Source organism: Triturus cristatus, chromosome 11 (genome assembly GCF_964204655.1).
Source record: "Triturus cristatus chromosome 11, aTriCri1.1, whole genome shotgun sequence".
Lineage (NCBI taxonomy): Eukaryota > Metazoa > Chordata > Amphibia > Caudata > Salamandridae > Triturus > Triturus cristatus.
Window position 1 is genome coordinate 649,112,484 of NC_140594.1, and position 21,362 is coordinate 649,133,845.

Here is a 21,362-nt window from a genome sequence, read left to right on the forward strand (position 1 = left end):
TTTTTACCATCAGGGCATACTCTCTCTGCAGTAAACCTCTTCTGCCCTCACATCTTTTTGGAAACTGGTCACCAAGGGAATAATATGTGGAATGTTTTGTGTGGATCCCACCATGTTTACTTACCCAAAGATCCATTGACAAAAGCATATTGTTTCCTCTCATTTCTGTTTGGGAAAGTTGTGGGATCTTCGGGCTGGCACAAATCTCCTACCACCCAGCGTTCCCCCCTGGTCTCCCGATAAAAATACTACCTCACTTGAATGGGTAGGCCTAGTCCCCGCGACAGGAAACGGTTCAAAACTTATTGTGGAAACATCAAAATTATCACAAAACTACCTGATTTTGCAAGGGGGATCACCTGCCTTTTTCATCTTGGGTTCGACCGCCATCTAGAGAGACCTACCAAACCCAGAAATTTCTGAGAACTAGACACCCTGGGGAGTCCGGGGAGGTGTGGCTTGTGTGGATCCCCCAACATTTTCTTACCCAGACTTGGAAATACATAGGTTTCCTTTATGCCTGTTTTTCACTCAATACCTGGTACACAATGAAAAATCATTGCAGGGTGCAGCTCAGTTATTGGCTCTGGGTAACTCAGGTTCTTGATGGACCTGCAAGCCCTATAAATCCTAGTAACCGGAAGGCTCCAGCTGACGTAATGATATATTGCTTTCAAACATCTGCCGTAGTCAGAAGAAGGTACAGTGAAAATGTAGGCACAAGTGGCTGTTTTTCTCAACTCAATTTCAATATTTTTTAATTTCAACTGTTACCTTCTAAAGGGAAAATCTTGAAGGATCTAAACAAATGATTCTTGCTGAATTCCGTAGTTTGTCTTCTTTTCAGAAATGTATAGCTTTCCGGGATTCACCATTGGTTTCACACCCAGTTATACCACTAACTGGAAGGAGGTTAAAAGCACAAAAAATAGAAAAAATTGACTATGTCCCAGTAAAATGCCAAAACTGTGTTGAAAAATTTGGTTTTCTGACAAGTCTGCCTGTTCCTGAAATCTGGAAACCCTTCATCGATGCCATTTGCAGGGGGAAAAACAGAAAAATTCTTCTGCAGCACTTTTTTCCCATTCCACCCCCCAAAAAATTGCTGTATTTTGGCTAAATTCTCAGTCCCCTCCAGATACATTCACAAACCCTGGGTACCTTTAGAATTCTCAGGATGTTTGAAAAAAGAGCGCAAATTTGGTGTAGATACCATATGTGGACAAAAAGATTTGGAGTCCTAAGCACGAACTACCCCAAATAGTCAAAAAAGGTTTGGGGGTGGGGGGGGAGGAAGGATGGCGACTTGGCAGTAAATAAAAGGGTTAACAAACAAAAGACACTAGGCAGAAAGGATTAAAGAAAAAAACTGTTGGGAAAAATGGCACCAACTGGGCAGCCTGCAAGAGACCAAAACTTGTTGGGAAGCTAAGATCACTTTAGACATTTCCATGTAGGTATTACAGCCATTTATATTCAGTACCAGGTCCTTTACAGGATGGTACAATTATTAAGTAGCAACAAGTTGCATATGCTTGCAAGTGTATTAGTTAGCTGAAGTATACTATGCAATTTCAGTTCTATATTGTCTACAGGATAATATTTACTTTTTTTGTATAGGCAGTCCAGCAGTCCATGTATTATTATTTTTATTCTCTTTAGGTAGAAACAGGATCCAGACTAGCAGTTGCGCAGAAGGTCCTTTGTTAAAAGAAGATTGTGTCCTCTAATAGTAGTAAGACTAGTGCCCCCACAAGAAGACAGTGTATTGCAATGGTATATAGAAAGTACCAGAAGTAGTCTGTGCAGATAAATCCGTTGTCAGAAATTTAAAAAGTGCCATGTGTGACAGTCAAAAGTGCACGTAAATTAGAGATCGACTGTGATGATACAAACTGATTCTCGTTGGAAATAGATGTCCATCTAGCAGTCCTATATGGCTCTGAAATCCGTTTGGACTATTGGGCTTCCTTTTTCACAAAAATGACAATTTTAATCTAGCTCTATAAGAATCTGTACATTCCACCTTTAACAGACATTTGAAGTGTATGTTATCTGCAGCTTTCCATTCTTTTTATGTTGCTGCATGCGTGAACTCTAACGATAGCCTGAGCCCTAAAATTAGTAAATCTAAATGTGATTGCTCTAGTCCCTTATGTCAGTGGCGCAACTTAAGCCCGGTGGTGCGAGGGGACCCCAATCTATTACTTGTAGATATTTCCAGTACAAAGACTTGTGGGAAGATGCATTCTAAATCAGGATATGTTTTGTTAGAGGTAAGTAACCTATGCATTTCTGCTTTTATGACTATATACAACATCTGAAGATATCAGTCACAGAAAAACAAGAACTGAAAATCAATTGTATTATACTGCATATCTACTAATCATGAAAAACAAGACATTCATTGCATGAATAAATAACAATTTAAATTGGACATATGCTTCTTAATTATTCTCAACATTCCAAAAGAATTTGGATAACATTCTTAAATAATTAGCAGCAGGTCAAGCTCTCTATGCATTAACAAAGTTAACAATGACCAGGTTCTTCTCATTAGCTTATGTTGTGCATGTTCAGAGAAAATTGAGCTCCTGGCATGATTGTGGTCCTCAAAGATCCCATTCGGTCAAGAGCATAGAGCTTGCATCTGTACATAATTATTCCCCTGATAAAAGTTCTCTTTTCTTTCTTCTTTTCACAGAATCTCTCGTTTAATGAGGGGGTGATACTGCCTGGGCCCCTCTCCTCCCTCCAGGCCTTGCAGCCCTCTTCCACAGCGGCTGTCGACCCTCCTCTTTTTCCTGATCTCAATCTGCTGGACCCTCGATCACCCACTTCAAGGAGCCCAACTGATTGGAGTGTATTGGTTCCAGCAACAGAAGAGGGAACTAGCAGGAAGCTGATGGAATTGCCGGGATCGCCTGTAATCCAGTCATTCCAAGGTGTCGTGTCTTGCAGCACTGTACAAAACTGCAGCCCTGCTTATCAAAGTGTAGCGAGTAGTCATGGTTTAGATGTAGTTAAAAGCAGCGTAGAAATTCCAGTTATGAGTAGAAAGACGAGTGATGATGGGGTCGAGGGTGACATTCCATCGGTGGCCTCTAATGCAGATAATAAATGTTATAGCAACCAACCTCAGGGAATGCCGCCTTTCACACTTACAACTTCTCAGTTACAACTTACTGAGGAATTTATAGATGATGATCCTACTGAAATGTCCTTTTTTGGTGGTGGGTCCGAGGCCTTTTCCTATAGCTATAGTGATGTAAACCCAGAGGGACAAGATTTGCACAGGGAGTTTTGGGAGATGGCACCTATGTCAAACCAAAATGCACCTCTGCAGAGTTCTGGCCCTGTGGTAGGAAGTCCCCGGCATTATTATTCTAATGAAAATCCTATGAATCCGGTGTGTGATTTAGAATTTTTGGAAAGGAGCGATTTCAATGGGAATGCTCACGCCTCAGATACCTCCGACTTGTTTGAAGTGAAAGCACAAGCCAGTCGAATGCACTGCCTCCTCAGCCCTTCTGAGAGCAGCTCCTTGAAGAACAACCGCTCCGAGAGTAGCTCCCTCAACAACTTGCCACTCAATGGTGTCCCTTCTTTGCACATTCCAAGCTCAGGCAATCACTCAGAGGGCAGCTCCATGGTCAACTTCCCAGCATACTCTGTGCGCTCAGAATCAAGCTCTGCTATCCAGTTCACCGATATCATTGACCAGCTGGAGCAGCTCAGCTATCCTCCCACCACCACTGAAGACTCCAGCAGCACCGACACCGACTCCTGGGACTCAGAAACCGGAACACCTTTGGATGTCAACCTCTTCTTTAGCAATCCCTTTGCCCAGGCGTCTGGTGAGAGCTTCAGTTTTGACTTTCAGAACAACCTGAAGAATTTGGCCCAGGGTGAGCAAAAGGACAAGTCTCAGGTCGACCTTGGATAAGTATTTCGGACTGGTTTACTTGGCAGCCCTCACAATATCAAATACATGGATGGGTGTTACTGCCTATTGTGCCACACACAGGAGAGAATGGGGTATTTATAATATAGTTGGGTTTCTGCATGATTCCTACAAGAAAGCAGTTCTATTTAATGTGGTCTGTGTAGGATGGACAGGCATTAACGCAACATTGTCTGTGAAATGACAAATGACTGCATTCTCCTAAGCTTAGATGGTTTAGCACTTATTATGAAGCCTTTCTACTCTTTACTGGTGAGATGAATAGTTTGGCATGTTTACCTTTTGATTTTGACTTCACATTAAGTGGCATATGATTCGCCTATTATATCAGTTCTTTGACATTCTGAGCCAGTTTGAGATTGAGCAGATAATTCTTTGTTTTAGGAACAAATCTAGCACGGGTCAAGTTGAATTGAGTATGGCTAATCGTTGAGGATGTTCTTATTCTCTTCTAAAGACTTTTCAGTTTCTATCTGTGATATGCTCATTATACATACCCCTGAATACCTGGAAAGTATCAAAAGAGGAATTCCCTCGTTCTCTTTAAAATACATTTCCTTGTTACTCTCTTCTTATCATCAGTATTGAGGCTACTCTGCACGACACATCTAGCTATTACCATTTTGCTTTACTTTTGCTCTAATCTCCATTGTGCATTTGAGCAGGTTTCATGCTAGTTGGAGGCAGAGTCTGACCTACAATAGTAGTTGCTGCACTGTAGCAGATGTTGGGACAGAACAACAATACAAGTGTAAATATGGTCACTTTTCCTCAAAGGACAGTTAAGAAATATTGTTTTGCCATTCTAAGATTTTAAGAAGATAGCATGTAGTTCTCCTTACCTTTTATATAAGTGGAGAATGATTTTTCACATCCTGTGTAAACTATTGACAGTGCACCAAGTCACAAGAATTGAGTCCAAGCAGATCTCAAGATGCCAGGTCAGTCGGCACAATTGTTAACAACTATCATTTTTTTAAAAGAGACTACCAGATGGCTTAGAGAGTTTTCAAAATGTGCGTTTGATGGAATATCATAATTCATATACTTAACATCCTCGTGATTTGCTATTGAGTTTAGAAGAAGATATTAGTCCAATGTCAGATTTAATTGTGATATATAAATACATATTTTCTAAATGTATCCTAGAAGTATTTTCAATTCTATCCAATAATTATAGTGCCTATATGGAAAACACACAAATTCATGTTGCATTTTTGGTAAAGCTGGTTTTAAAGGGATATTAGATTATGGCTATAACTGAACTTGCAAGCGCCTAGTGATAGGTGGTGGTTTGGAGAGAATGGTATCACTGGTACGTAGAACCCACAGAGCAGTGGCAGCTGGTTCAATGTCGACCTCCCAGACGTTGCATGCACAGTGGACTTCTACAAGAGCATACAGATTCTCTAGTTAACTGGTTGGATCACTGGAAAATTGATGACTGGTCGAGCTGAGAATGTGCAATGGTGCCCTTAAACAGAACATGTTTTTCTGGTTTAGGGTGGGTGAAGGTAGAGGTTAGGGAAAATGGATGAAGGAGAATTTTGTCAAAAATATACAAATGTTGGTTAGTTTACTCGTTGTTATGGACTGGCTTGCCAGCTAAGCTGTCGCCAGAGAATTATGTGAGCATCACTAGAGAGGAGCTTTGGCTTTGCCCGCAAGTTGGGAGCCATGAGGACATGTTTCCATTAAGCAGAAGTTCTGTGCTTCCACTTAAAATGTGCTTGCCCTCAACACAACTCTGATCATTGTGTTTATTTGTGCAGCTGCCTGAGGTTGAACACTCAGGGGCACACACAACATTGCAATGCTATTTAAGTGTCTTAAACAACTAGATAATTTATGGTGTTTTTCTCGGACAGCAACACAGGCGGAGGAGGAGAGCCATTAGCCTTAAAGGGCTTGTAGGTCTGGCTTTACAGTGTATTCATAATCCAGACCCATTGGCATTTCCAAAGCTTGTTTCTAATGTAGATAAGCAAAAGGCTGGCAGTGACAGGCACGCCTTCCAGGGAACGCACCATCTCACTATGTATAGTATCTATTCAGCATCAAGACAAACTTTTGAAGCAGTGACCAAACAAAATCCACAGCTCTTGGGATCAAAAAGATCAGTTATGTTCACTTACTGCCAATAGTTTACCGAGCACCTGTATAGTGCTTCAGACTTTCTTCCTTAAATTAGTGAATTTGTAGATTTTGAGGGAGATTTCTGGTGTGCCTCTTTATGTTATAGTTGATAGGTGATTTTTTACACATTGTTCTCCTGTGGCCAATGACATGATCGTTTTTGCACTTTAGTTAATCTGTTTGAATCTGTTTATCATTCACAGAGGTTTAATAATTTCCTCATGTATCGGTACAAGCTTACAAAGTGTTTTATTAATTATTTGGGCTCTTACTTTAGCCACTGCATATTTCCCAAGCTGTGTTGTGCAGCACAAACTTTCATGCGACTTGCTGTGCCAAAAGGTGACTTCACTACAAATGACTGAGAAATCTACTGCACCACTTCACTGTCAGCTTAGTGTTCACTTGCTCCCTCTATTCTTAAAGTGTTTGCAAGCGTCCAGCAATGTGTCAATTCTTGGGTGGGCAGGCCTCTAGCGCTCTCTCTGTACTGAACGGAAGCAGGTCTTTCCCGCTCTCTCTACACTCAGTCTAAGCAGCATTCTATCTTGTCCTCTGTGCAGACTGTAAGTAGGCAGTTATCACCCCAAGTGCAAGCAGGCCTCTAGGGCCTCCTCTATACGCACTGGAAGCAGGTCTTTATTGGTACCTCCATAGGACAGTAAGGAGGCTCTGACACTTCATCTGTACAGAGTGCCAGCAGTTCTCTAATGCCCACTCTGTAGAGTTCTAGCATGCCTCTAGAGTGGCAGGCGTCCCATGTACTAAGTGCAAGCTGTCATCCTGCTTCTACCTCCGTACCTAGCATGCAGCAGATCTCGGACACAGCCAACCCGTGGGCTTGATCTGCGCTTCTTCGTGTTAGGATCTTGTTCACTTACTTGATCCATTGTGGAACATTTTGATGATTTCTCACAATTGTAATTGATATCAATTCTGGTTCAATTCTGTGTAATCGTTGTAAATTCTCTTTTCATTCTGTGTATTTGTCTTTAGTGATTCCTTGCCATGCTTCCCAATTCGGATATCTCTAAATCACATCCTTTCCTTAATGCTTTCTTTATGTGCCCAGAGACTTTCATATTCGCGTCTAGTTGGATTTCCATACTCAAAATGGGATACATTTTAATATGTTATGCTATGTTAAAATATTTGTGAAGTGCATGGCTGCCCCAGTATGGGGCGTTCCAGCGCTAGTCTTGCGAGAGAACTCAGTGAAGGAACAGAGGTTAGATGGAGAATAGCAAGGTCTTCTTGGCTCTTCTGAAAGCCCTGTGGTTCTGAATGGTCCTAATGGACAGAGGCAAAGTATGCCACAGGTCTGGAGCTTTTGCAGAGAGGAGCGGCTTCCTGCCCTCTCTCTTCTCAACCGAGGGACATAGGCTAAATGTAACTTAGCAGAGCACAAGGCTAGGGTGGGAACATGGGGACGGAGCAGATTGGTCACAATAGGAGGACACTGACGAGTGAGAATTTTATGAGTAATACATGGATCTGAGACTGATGGGGAGAGGAAATGGCCTACGAGGATCCATCAGTTAAAAAAAGAGGTGAACCAAGTCAATGGCGCTCCACCAAGGCACATCTCCTGTGACAAAGCAGCAGAATCTCATGAGAGACTGCAAACATTTAACACAAATGGATTGCACCCCTTGCATGTTTGTGAGCTGTGTCACTCATGAACACCTCGAAGAACAAGGAAACTGAAACCAGAGTAGATCCATGTTCTGTGTGTTTGTATGTATTCTACATGTGTGTGCGCCTATGTATGGTGTTTGCGTTAATTCTCTGTCTGATTTTCCACCTCGCTTCTACCTGTACCGTAGACATTTATTAGTACCAGTCACTTTCATTTGAACCTCACACTTCATAAGTACTGAAAAATACTTAACTTGGCATAAAATGGTATGTGCATGGGGATTGTAGTACTCAACTTGAGTGAAATGGAACAGATTGTACTGTTTTCAGTTAAATAAAATAGATGTATATATTTCCTCGCAGAATGGAAGTTTGTTTTTGGAAGAATGTGTTTTGATTGTCTGTAGTCTGACTGTGGTGTTCACAAGTCTTTTGTAATAGAAGCTGTTTAAAACAATAAGGTGAATCGGGGTCATTTAATTCTGGAGTGTACAGAAATCCTGGATTGAGATGGAGAGAAGGATTTGCGCACAGAGTAAGCTTTTAATAGGGACGCATTTTCTTTTTTAAATTCTCCTCTGTATTCTGTAGAATAGAAAGTACCTCGACTCCAACTTGCTGTACCCTCTAAAGCTGTTCAAGTACTTCTCTATATAATATTGCTCCTACTACTAAGTCCCTACTTTATATTTAGCTTTACCAGGAGTGTTTCCGTGTTTAAACAGTCTTGCTCTATCTCTTCATAGATCATAAACTTATTTTTCTTCTGCCATTTAGCCTTTTCTTTATTATTTTCAAGAGTATCCCAAATTTAACCACATCCTAATACAATATTATTATATCTGGAACCGTTTATCCTCTTTTACCACTTCCCTTTTTTGTTTTGTATCGTCCTTTATTTTCTTTTTGCTTCCAGTACATCTCTTCATTTCCTCTCTGGTCTTCCAAGCACATTTTGAAGCAACATTCCGACATACCTATTAACCATCTTTTTCAATGCTTTCACCACCTCTATCTCTTCCTGGGCCAGCCCTATTCCATATCGCTTCAGATTTTTTTATACCACTTCTGCATCTCCTAGTTCCTTAGTCCTTGTTAGGCATCTCTTTGTATCTTCTGATGTCTTCTAAGCACCTGTAAACATCTTCATCTTTTTCCAGTGTCTCCATATCCTATGCCTTCATACTACTGCTACATCGTCTGTGTTTTCGCATCTCTAGCACATCTGATCAGTTTCTTTGCAATTCTTCCTGTGGGTTCTACTTCCTTCCCAGTATTTATGCATAACTTCCTACACCCATCAACATTCTTATACTTGTTTTCCCAGTTCCTTCATTCCTATGGACATATCTTACTGTTAAGTAATATCTCTTATAGGAGGCTGCTTGTCCTTTTCAGATATTTCAAGTGCCTATGTTCGTATACACCTCTTCCCAGTGCCTTCCTCTGTCTTCTACATCTCTTGCAGAGCATTCATCCTTCTTAAACATCTTTTTTCTGGACCTTCATACATTGTCTGCATCCAATATTAATGTCTTTGCACATCTTTTCAGGGCCTTCATGCATTATAAACACCCAGACTTTGTTGCCTTAATTCTGTATTTTCTTTTATACCTTTTATACATCCGGTGTCTGTCGTCACGCCTTCATACCTTATCTACAACTGTTCACTCTATTGCTGTGTTTCTCCTCATTGCCATTGAGAAAGGATTGTAACGTAGTCTTTACTTCACTCTGGCCTTCTTGCATTTTTTACCCACAGTACTTCTTTTGTAAAAACAAAACCATAATAGTAAAATAAGTTCCAGGAACAAGATATTTTTAAAGAGCTCACTGCAGCTTGCACCATCCACTGATCCTCCCAGTACAGTCAAGTGCCAGTTGTGATGCTACCTACCAACCATCACACTACAATAAATGCGACAATTTGGGCAATCCCAGGTCACACAAAGCTGTAAGATTACCCCACACATACTTTCAACGTATATAGAATTGTTTAAAAACAGACCGAAGGCGCCTCCATGTGTTGGACTGTCATAAATATTTCTTAGTGTAAAAAAATAAGAGGCGGTCCCGAGCATCAGTAAACAACGGCACAAATTAAGCACTGGTTACCCTTAAGGATGAGAGCTCTTCAACCTCAGTTTAGTACTTAAAGCTCTATCTGGTTCTTGGGATCCTCTCTCACATCAGTTCATTTGGTATGAACCCAGCCCCTGTTTAAGGTCCAAAGATACATTTCGCCTTCAAGTCCCTACGTTTTGTCGCTGTGTGATGGTGCGAGAGCTTTCTCAGTGTTGACAGCTTCTCAGTGGAATCTTCTGACAGTATCTTAGATAAGAACCTTTCCTTTTCAAGCTCTAGAAAGCCCTGAAGCCTGCCTGGCTATTCTCTTGACTACTGGATGACTAAATGGTGCTGTATTATGTTAGCATTGTTTTGTGGTGAATATCTGTGGTTTACAAAAGCGTATAAATAAAGAAATGAGTCACCTTGCTGTGCCCTCGGTACTTTTTTTTAACGGTCAGGGTTAGAATTGTGTGCCAAGACAGTCCCCCCCCATATTTTGCTTGGGGACTTTATTTTTTTTTTATTGATTTTAAAATTCTCACAAGTTGTTCAAGTGTATCCTGGAGGGAGTCAGTCCTCTGGAGTTCTATACATTAGGAAGCATTAAACTTTACTCCAGTCCTTTTTATGAGCCTGGCAGTATTACAAACAGTAACAAATAGAAGTATTTGTGTGGCATGAGACAAAAGTGGAAACTCTGAAAAAGGCTTTACAGCGGAAAACATTGTGATGAGTTTTAAGTAAAGTAGCTTGCTGTCAGACATACGTAAAGCAGATATTTGTTTGGGTTTCAATGAAATATTAGGGTACATCAGTTATACAAGATGTTTATATGTAACAAGCAACGAAAAGTGAAGAGTATAGTGGTTTTTGCCTTTCTACTTCATTTTTTTATTTTTCTTATAAAATGCACATACATATGTCATAGAAAGTAGAATTAACACGTGGCAACATGTTTCTCTAAAAGAATTATGAACATTGTTAATATTTCAGAGGTTATTCGAAAAATGTGTGTGATACTTTTGTTATACCTCTTTAAAGGTATACTGAATTAATCCGGTTTCTTTCCAAAGTTATTAATTTGATTATAAGGGGGTGTCAGACACGGCCCTTTCATTTGCTGGACATATTTATTGAAAACACCAGGAACGGAAAATCTTACTTTTTCTTTGCGCCATACAATTCCAGTTTGGGTGTGGCAGCAGGAGGAACAGTAGCCATGTTTGCATTTGGTTTTTTCTATCATCAACTTGTGAGAATGGTGACATTTGAGTCGAGGGCAAGAGTTGTTTTGAAAACTCTTAGAAAAGCGAGGCTCAGGGCCACATTGATCTTTCATGTCCTCTTCACCTCCTTTTCGAATTTTCCACAAACTGATGATGAGTGGAATTTGTGATTATCGTTTTTGCTATTTCATGGTTCTTGTCTACTACAGTTTGTGTGAAAAAAGCGTCCTGCCACTGAGTTTGGGTCCAGTATCAGAATTGACATGGTTACAGGGAAGGTAGGTGCCTTCACCAATTTAGGCCCTCCTACGCTGCACCGTAGATCATCATCAGGGGTGTAACACAGGCCCCCGCATCCCCCGCAGTGCGGGGGGGGGGGCCCTCAGCACTGCACTTCGGCCGGGGAGCTCCTGATAGTGTCCGGAGGTAGGGCCCCTCCATGTACCTTGCAGGGGGGCCCCCTCAATTATCGTTACGCCACTGATCATCATACACACATCAGCAGAGCCACAAACACATACACAGCCTTTTCTGGTAAGACACATCTCTGGGACCAGCAACTTATTCTTTCCAGATTTCAATTTATCTCCAAAGCAAATTTAGAGGTACTTGGTTGTCCTGGGGTTTCCCATGCATTTGCCCGATAGTGAACAAAAGTGGAATATGGTTTGGGCAGAATTATTTATCATTGCTTGTTGGTGAGGATGTCAGTAGACTCTAAGGTAGAACTCTTCTGAAGGTTCATGAGACTTATTTTGTCCCAGCTGTTACTAAGTTTGATATGTTAACTAAGGTTTCAACCGGTGATCTACTAGGTACTGTTGTTGAGAAGCACAAGGAAAAATAAATATGCCATTCTCCGGGTTTCCGCCGGTCCCTACTACATTACTGAGCTAACCTCCTCCCTTATAAAAGGATATTAAATTTTCACTACGACATCCGTTACATTACTGGGCTTGAAAATGTGGTCCAGAGAGCTAGCTTTCCCATGAATCTTTCTGCATTTCACTTGGGGTTTCTTGTCACAACACAGAAGTATCCCTCAGCATTCAGTACAAAGGGGTTTGCTATATAAATGTCCACTTAGTAGTGCAGGGTTCCTATAATTCTTGAGCCACTTTTTCTTTCTCTATACTTGCGTGTTACTGAAGAATGAATCTTGTAGGGGAAAAGCAACAAATACGAATGTTGTGTCCTGGTTAAGGCACAAAAGGAAACCTATCTACCGCAACAATTATAGAAGTCTAAGACTAAAAATAATTATCTATATTGATGCTGAAGCTGCCTGTGCCATGCATCAGTATTTCATCTGACTTAGCAGAGTCAAGAGATGGTACCAGGAAAAGGACAGTCCCAGACAGTGGTAAAGTAGATTGAAGAAAGGACAGGAAGGTATAAGTAAACAAGTGGAATGTCTTTAGGTGAGAAGGAAAGGTAATAAACCCCCACAAATATATAAATGATTTGGAGTGATATTACAAATGCAGCCAAAAATATTCAAGGAATACATCAGTAAATACATCAACAGGCTTTTTGATTTTATTGTGTCTGCCCATGATATGGCAGCGAGGACATTATTCAATATATACCTAAATTTGCATTTGATTGGCTGAAGCAGTCATTCACTCATTTGGGTATAGCAGTACCCCGTCCTACCATGAACTGAATTTAGCATGTGTTTCCTACTGTAAAGGGACAGCGTCCTCCAAATCAGAATACCTACTGCTCCATAGTGGCACAACCACCCTTTAAACTCAAGAGGGCATTATGTATAAATTTGTCTTGAAGTTTGTCTTTCCAGTGACCCTGCCGATAAGGATTATAGTCACAGAGAAGACGCTAACCTCTGACCCCCATAATATTAGTTTACAAAATGCAAGCAGCCTAGATGCTTCAAGACAGGGGGACATCACTTACCCCTGTGATCCTTCTTCAGAAGTAATTACTTATTTTGCTACGATGGTTCAACACATTTAGCAGAAGCTTCGAAGTTTATTACCCTCTGCAAATGCAAAATCTAACATTTTGACAGAAGTCTTCCAACCGTCCTGCACAAATGTGGAGCCCTTGATTCCCTTCAATGAGGCTCGTCCAGAACTTGTGCTGGCTGAATGGAAGAGGCCCTTTCCAGTACACAGACAAATTGCCAGATGATGTAGACCTGCCCCAGGTGACAGTTTCTTTTTGTCCCACCCTTCTTTTGAAAGTCTAGTGGCCCTAGCTTTTTCCTAGAAAGAACCCAAATGCCTCTTCCACAGCGCCTCCAAATAGGAGTTGCAGCTTCACCCTTTGTATGGTAAACTCCACTTGTCTCTTGGGCTGCTATGTCCATGGTCTGTGAATACTTGCAAATTGTATGGTCATCTCCCTACTAGACCTCAAGAAATATCATGTTTTCCAATCTGGTTAGTGATGGTTTGCATTCTTCTAAGTTGATCGTGGAATACAGCAGAGATTCGGAGGACATTGTGACTTGGACCATGGACACACCTCTCATGCTGTCCTACTACGCATGGATATGTTCCACAGACTTCTCGGAAAATGTCAAGGCAACTCTCCGATACATGCCTTTTGATGGAAAGTAGCTCTTCGTAGAGAAGGCAACTCCTCGCCGTAACTCGTCAAAAACAGCAGAGCGTGGGCTCACTCGCTGAGCCTGAAGCCCCAGCAAGGCAGCTCGACCAACAATATAAGACGTTTTGAGGCTACCCAGGGGACATCCCACTTAGGAGCACCAACCTTTGCAGCTGCTCCAAATAACCCAACAGATGTACCGCTCCTTTCAAGGCATGGGTGGTTCTGGGGGCACCATCACCAGTGGCAGCAGAAGATCTAGTCTCCACTTTCCTTTCCCAGGTCTGATGCCTCAAAATTTCTTTCTCTACCTTCCATTTACACCATCTTCTGTTTTGGGTGGGAGAGTCTCCAACTTTTCCACCAATTGGTAGATGATCACAATGGATTGCCAGGTCATCCAGCTAATCCGCAAGGGTTCTGGCCTACTCTTTCTTTCCTTTTCTACAACAATCCCTTCACCCCCTCCCCCACCCCACCATGATCAGGACATGCTTTCTAACTCATGCCTTGCTTTAGAAGTGAAGTCCCACACCTTACTGAAGAAAGGACCCTTAGACGTGGTGTTTCTGGAAGAAAGGTATAGAATTTTACTGACTTTACTTCCAGATCCCTTAGGCCCATCATAGACCTTCACCTCTTTAACCTGTTCATTTGACACGATATGTTTAAAATGCTGGCCCTTAATGTAAGTGATTAGTTGGTGACCCTGGCCCTCCAGGATGCCTATTTACATGTGTCAATCCTTCTCACTCACATGTATTACATGAGATTTATCGTGGGGTCCTAGCACTATCAGTTTTCAACTCTACAATTTAGGCTGATGACTTCATCAAACATCTTTACAAAAGAGCGGGTATTTGTGGCGGTGTCACTGCAATGGTCAGAAGTCAGTGTATTCCCAGACTTGGGTGACTGACTGGTGAAAGTAGCGTCCCTGGTGCTGGTCAATGAACACATCCAGAGCACTATGACTTCTCCACATTTGGGGTTTTACAGTTAAGGCCCAGAAATCTCATATCCTTACCTGTCTGAGCTAATCTTTTATGGAAGCATTGTTGGACCTGACCCGCACAAAGGCTTTTCTTCCTTCTAATAGGAATGCAGATATGATGAGATGTTTATTACTGGGATCTGGGATTATAGTTCTGCCTGTCTTGAATTTTCTGGGCCTCATTCATTCTGTTGGTGCCACATGCCAGATGATGGATGACTGAGTGATGCCTGAGATAACAATTGTTCCTACATTCATAGTCTGTCGGCTCGGTGCCCATCGGAAGTCAGTCCATGTGCACTAATAGATCGATTCCTCCAACCTGAAGGTGTTTCATCCCTTCAGTTTTTCACAGGTGCATGCTACCCTGGTCACATTATATACCTTACAGGGCTAGGATGCCCATCAGCTGATATTACAGTGCAAGAGCTTCTGCATCGGGACGGTGGCTGCACATTAATGTGCTAGAGCTGCAAGAGGTCCACCTATGTCATAAAGGCATTTCTTCCTTCCATCTCGGAGAGCACCATTCTATTCTCTCAGAGAAGACCACCAGTCTTTTATCAACAGGCAGGGTAGTGTGGGATCATGGACCTTGTGTTGGGAGGTGAGTGGCCTGTGGCCTGAGACACAGTGACAGCGATTAACCCAGTAGTGTTTCACCTTGCAGGTTCCTTCTGTGTGAGATTGGATGCTGCAAGTCATTTCTCACTGTAGCACCGGGAATTGGAACTACATTCCGAAGAGAAGTGGCTGATCTCTGTATTGGGGTGTCCACATGTGGATATATTTTCCATGAGCCAGAACAAAAAGTGCTCTCAGTTCTGTGCCATGCACTTTCCTCTTAATGGTTCTCTGGGGAATCCGTTTGTTAATTTAGTTCCAGGACCTGCTGTAGGCATTTCAACCCGTTCTCCTTTTCTCAGAGGTACGGGAGGATGAAGCACAACTGATTTTGATAGCTACATGTTTAGCGAGGAGGATCTGGTTCGTTAATTTATTGGCTCTCAGCATTTGGCCTCCTTTTCCTCCCCCCTTATTTGTTGACCCTACTCTTTAAGAAGGATGGCTAGGTCCTCTACCCCAACCCACAGGAAACCTATTCGAGAACCCATTTATGCAGGACACTGGAACAAATCTGTTCAATAGTGCGAGTGAAAAGGCTTTAATACTTTCCAGTCTTGCCTTTCTGTCACCCTGAGATATGCACTTTCTTTTTCCAAAAGGGTCTTGCGATGGCTATATAGGTAAGAGTTATTTGGCTGCCCTGTCTGACTACATGTGTCTTCTGACCAGCCATCCTTGTTTACATCGCCACTAGGAGGTGCTATCAAAAAAGGTTTGCATGTTTCCCACCTCACTTTTCATTTTTACTCAATGGGATTTCAATCTTGTGTTTACTTTATTAATTACATCCCTATTCAAGCAAATGCATAGTTGTCCAATTTACTTCTCACTTTAAAGACAGTACAGTAGTGCAAATAACTTCAGTCTATAGGGTCAAAGAACTTCTCTCTTTGTTCAATTATCACTGTTTTCTATCTGATTACGTTGGTCCTTTGTACCTACCTACCCATCCTTCCTATGCCAGATTATATCTTCCTTTTGAATGGGCCAGTCAATTACTCTTCCATATTTCTTCCCCTCCTCATCTTACCAAGGAGGAATAGTGACTGCATAGACTAGGCCAGAGGCATGTATTTCCTACTACATTGATTTCACTCAACAGGAGATAGCGGATGATTGTGTCTTTGCAGATTTTGCTAAAGCAAAGAACTGTAAGGTTGTGCCCTAGTGCACTATTTTGCATTGGGTTATGTTCTGTATCAAGATCTGTGTGCCTTAGCGAAGAAACGTCCCCTGGGAGGGCATTTATGCCCACTGCACAGGGGCGTAACACAGGCCCCCGGATCCCCCGCGGTGCGGAGGGGCCCCCCGAGCTGCAGGGGCCTCCCTTGGCACAGTACTTATGCCTGATCGCTCCGGAACAAATCCGGAGGGGGGGCCCTCTGTGTATATTGCAGGTGGGGGGGGGGCCTTGAACTTTTGTTACGCCACTGCCAAAAGACAATGGCTCCTTCCTTGGCTCTCACCAGAGGCATTCTAGTGGCTGACATCTGGCAGGGTGCCACATGGTCATCCTTGTATACATTTCCCAAGCCCAGTGACGGTTACTGCGCCAGGACTGTGTTGCATGGCTTCCTCGGTTATACATCACTGCTCATTCCCACCTCCCAGGGAGGTATTTCTTTGGGACTCACTCATAAGATGAGGAAACTTCAGGAAGACGTAGCCATCAGAAGAAAAGTTACTTTCTTTCAGTAACAATATTTCTGGTGATTTCATAATCTTCCTGCTGATTACTCCATGTTCTCCATTAACTTTTCCCTTCCACAGTGAATTAATGCTGCACATGATAAGATTCCAAGGTATTCAAACATGCTGTGTATTGAAATTAGCACTGTCGTTGAAGCTCTTTTAGTTACTCTGCATGCCTCGATGGTGCACGGCAAAAGTATCAGGAACTAGTGCCTCAGCAGCAGTTGCCACCTAATATACTCCGATGGCACATTCAGTGTGTGGAGTCGCTGCCTCGGCAAAATTTGGTTATCCAGCTGGTGCTCATCTTAGAGTCCTGAGAGCTCAGTAAGACTACCAGACACATATACGGAAGTCCTTGGCAGGGTAGGAAAATGCAGAATGTGATCACCATCCCAGTAGGGACAGTACTACAGGCTATTGCTATCTATTGCAAATTGTACCCCCTTCCTTAGCAGTGCTCTTCAATTTGACTATAATTTGTGTAACCTACAAACTAAATTCATTAGGAATCATAGGTCAAATATGCAGAGAACATGAAAGAGCCAGTGTCCGTCCCTGTTTGGTTCTATCACTTTCTGAGCAATTATGATTTTGTGGGTAGGTGTCACTGATCTCACAAGTTGGTATTAGGAATTATCCTAATATACTATGAGTTCAAAACATTATGAATATAGGGTATTGGCTTGACTGGTAAGTAATATTTCTTGTTGCCTTCTACTGTTTTGCGTATATGTTCAACAAATTAAGGTCGTTTTTATGTTTTGGAATATATCTCAGTTTTTGTCCATGGAGCAGGCGTCCATAGCACTGCTGTGTAAAAATTAAAAATGGTTTTTAATAAATGCGGGTATCTTTTTTAAAGCATTGAAATCCCATGGAAAAATATTCTAGAACATATTATCTGCCATGACTCCATAAATATTTTGCCCCACACCCTTTCAAGAAGGTTGTTGTATTGATCCAAGACATAATTCTGTTTGCTGTAGCTTGTGCAACCTTATATTCAGCCAACCAAAGTAGATTTTGAGACTGCCAGTTACTAAGTTCCAATGTAGTATCATTATGCAATAAAAGTATGTAATTAGCCCAGAAATACTCTAAGCATATAACATATATTATATTTCCATATCCTGTGCTAAGCACGTAGATCATGCAGGCTGTACTATGTTCTGCTCTATCAGTACCTTAGCAAACAGCTATTGGAAAGTGTATTGTGTACATAGGAGGTTGAAAACTGAGACTTGTAGACTGACTTACAAGGAATGGCTATATAATTCATGTAAAATATGATAATGTTTTTCCATGTTTTTATGTGCAAATTATTTTTTGTCACCGTTCTGCTTTCTGTTCATGTTGCTGATTTTACCGATTTAACCATTTTTGTACTAATTTCTAATTTTCTACAATAAAATAAGGAATCTGTTGCCTATCATTGACAACACAGAGTGGTGTACAGTATTTATTTATTTATGCTTTCTCCTCCACTGCCTTTCTCTTCACCATAGGTTGAACATGGTTTGTTAACGTGAGGTTACATGTGTTCATGGATGTTTTTACACAATTAGTCTTGGATTTACTAAGTTTACTCTGAGAGCTACACCCAGTCCTTCCTAATTCACCTAACACACTGCATCCGGATTAACTTGGAACTACCTAATGAGTGCAGTCATCTTTCACTCTGTATTAATATGTTATTGTTGTATATGTTTCTATTAAATATGGCAATCAAGGACATGCTATCCCTTTGTCTGTCCTATAGTCCATAGTCTTTTGTCGGTTTCGTGTTTGTTTCACAAATGATCGCACCAGTTATTAATAGCCATTTTATCTGATAGAGACATCTTGCCGCAGATACCTTACCTTACAATTCCCCGGGCATCAGTATGGATCCAGCAGACTTTTGCCTGAACAATACCCTTACGTGCCAGTAGGTAGCATCAATCAGCGCCACATGATGTTTGCATCACCTATATAGGCACCACCTTTGCACATTGACTTCGGTTCTTGTCTTTCCGCCACAACTAGCACAGATATGTGAAGAGAGCTATCCTCTGTCATATTTTACAGGCTTTTTTCGATGTTTTGTCAATGATTTTTAGTGTGTTGGTTTCTCCACAATATCGAAGAAGACTTCTGGATTCAAAGTGTGCGGCATCTGCCATCGCGCCATGTCGGTGACTGATCCACACTTAATTTGTCTCTGGTGTCTGGAGCGCGACAATGACTCAAAGTCGTGCTCCGACTGGAAGGTTCGGGCACTGCTCCAGGAGCCCTAAGTCCTCGACCTCCCGCTCGAAGTCGTCAGGTTGGTCGGGTAAGAGGTATAAGAAACTAAAGAAGTTGAAGCATGCTTCAACTTCTCCCCGTCCGTCGGCCAACGTGACGGAGGTGTATCGATGCCCTAGGCCTCATTCGGCGGAATCTGCTCCTAGGTCAGCTTCGCACTTCCCTACCGTTCCAGGAGCGACCCCTACCCTGCTTAAAGAGTTCTATGATGCCATGTGCCTCATATTTGCGCAACCTGACCCACCCAGTATGCCTTTGGGCCCCGGAGACTCAGAGGGGGCTCCGTCAGGTTCCGTGCCAGCGGCTCCGGTGCCCTCCAATGAATCCGGTGGTGGACCCAGACCAGTGCCGGTCGTGCCACTGCGGCCTTCCCCGAGACTCCCGACGCGGCCAGACACATTCTCACCCCCAACAACCGAGAGCTGGATCAGCGCCTACCGACACCAATTCCAATGTCTATGGCACCCTTGGGTCCTAGGTAGATTCCGCAGCCTTATTTTGAACGGCTAGGAATGGAGGAAGATTGGGAGGAGTCGCTGGACCCTTTACAAGACCAGCCTGAGCACGAAATGGACTGGTATTTGTAATTGGATACCTCTACACATTATGGCCTGCTTTCTCCCCCTACCATGACTACGGAGGAGGGAGCGTCATATGCTATGGTGGCGATCCAAAATTCCTCACCAACCAACCTACCCCAGAGAGCTTGGTGGTCAAAGCCTCTACCTCATAAGGCACGTTCCTCTCTGCACCCTTGAATCCAAGAGGTTGGATAGTTGGGGCCAGTACGTTTTTCTTACCGCCAACCTTGCATTGCAGTCGGTTGCACAAGTGCTGCCTCAGGTCCCGGAGGAGGCCCGGGCCATTCTCTCCCAAGCAGTTTCAGACAGGAGAGATGCAGTAAAGATCGCCATTCATTGTGGGCTTGACATCACCGACTCGCTTGGCAGAGCGATGTCATCGACTGTGACTGTTCGACTCCACACCTGACTGAGAACTTCTGGCTTCTCTGGGGATGTCCAGGCTTCCCTTATGGCCATGCCCTTTGATGGCACATATCTCTTCGGAGACCAGGCAGACATGCCCCGGAATGCTTTAAGGACTTGCAGGCTACGGGAAAGTATTTAGGCCTCTCTGTGACCACCCATCTCCAGTCTGTTTTTCGCCCCTTTTGTGGCCACGAAGGGGCTTTTGGCCACGCCAGCCATATCCCAGCCACAAGATTGCGCAAGTTCAGCAACCTCTGCATTGCCATGGGTGCAACTTCTTTTGACCCTGTGGGTTGGAAGGCCAGAGGTTGAGTCAGTCCACTACTACCCCTGCAGCCTCCAAGCCTTCCTAGTCCGGCCCTTCAAGATCATGGGTTGCCAGTAGGTGGCTGAATCAGCCATCACCTCCACCACTGGCAAAAAATCACATTGGACAGGTGGGTTCTTCAGATAGCCCGAAAGGGCTACTCCTTCCCCTTCAAGACAACCCATCCCTCCATGCCTCCAACTTACAAATGACTGACGGAGGACCACCTGAACTTGCTTCAGGTGGAAGTCCGGACTCTCTTGACCAAGGGAGCCGTAGAGAGGGTTATGGCGTCAGATGTAAGCTGTGGTTGCTATTCCCGCTACTTTCTGGTCCAGAAAAAGGACAAGTGCCTTCGTCCTATTCTGGATGTGCGATCCCTCAACTACTTCCTCAAAAAGGAAAAGTTCAAAATGTTTTCCCTGGGTCAGGTTCTGTTTGCCCTAGACCGTTTAGACTGGATGGTAGCGTTGGACTTGCAGGACGCCTATTTTCATGTTCCTGTCCTATATTTCCATCTGCATATAGGACTGCCACAAGCACTTTCAGTCCATAGTGCTCCCCTTTAGTTTTACCAGCAACCCTCATGGTGTTAACCAAGGTGATGGTAGTGGTCGCAGCTCATCTCCGCTTATCAGGGGTGCCAGTCTTACCCTATATCGATGACTGATTGTTGAAGGCGAGCTCGCCCCAGACTGTTCTCTCCCACCTCCAGACTAGGGCGAACCTCCTGCTTTCACAGGGCTCAGTATAAATGTGCAGAAGTCACACCTGCGTCCTTATCAGAGACTTCCTTACATCTGAGCTGTTCTGGACACAGTGCAGTTTTGGACCTATCTTCCCGTGCAGGAAGTCC

The 21,362-nt window shown here is 42.9% G+C and overlaps 1 protein-coding gene across 4 annotated transcripts in view; it reads left to right on the forward strand.

The window, feature by feature from the left end:
- The window catches only part of FARP2 (FERM, ARH/RhoGEF and pleckstrin domain protein 2), a 1,344,877-nt gene that overhangs the window by 693,767 nt on the left and 629,748 nt on the right, over positions 1 to 21,362 (forward strand). For all 4 annotated transcript variants that reach the window (XR_014970597.1, XM_085634160.1, XM_085634162.1 and 1 more), the window contains exon 13: positions 2,705 to 2,945. Coding sequence is in view for 3 of the 4 variants with exons in the window: in XM_085634160.1 (XP_085490286.1) it covers positions 2,705 to 2,945 (241 nt within the window). In the remaining variant the exon portion in view is untranslated. The remainder of the gene's footprint in view (positions 1 to 2,704; positions 2,946 to 21,362) is intronic.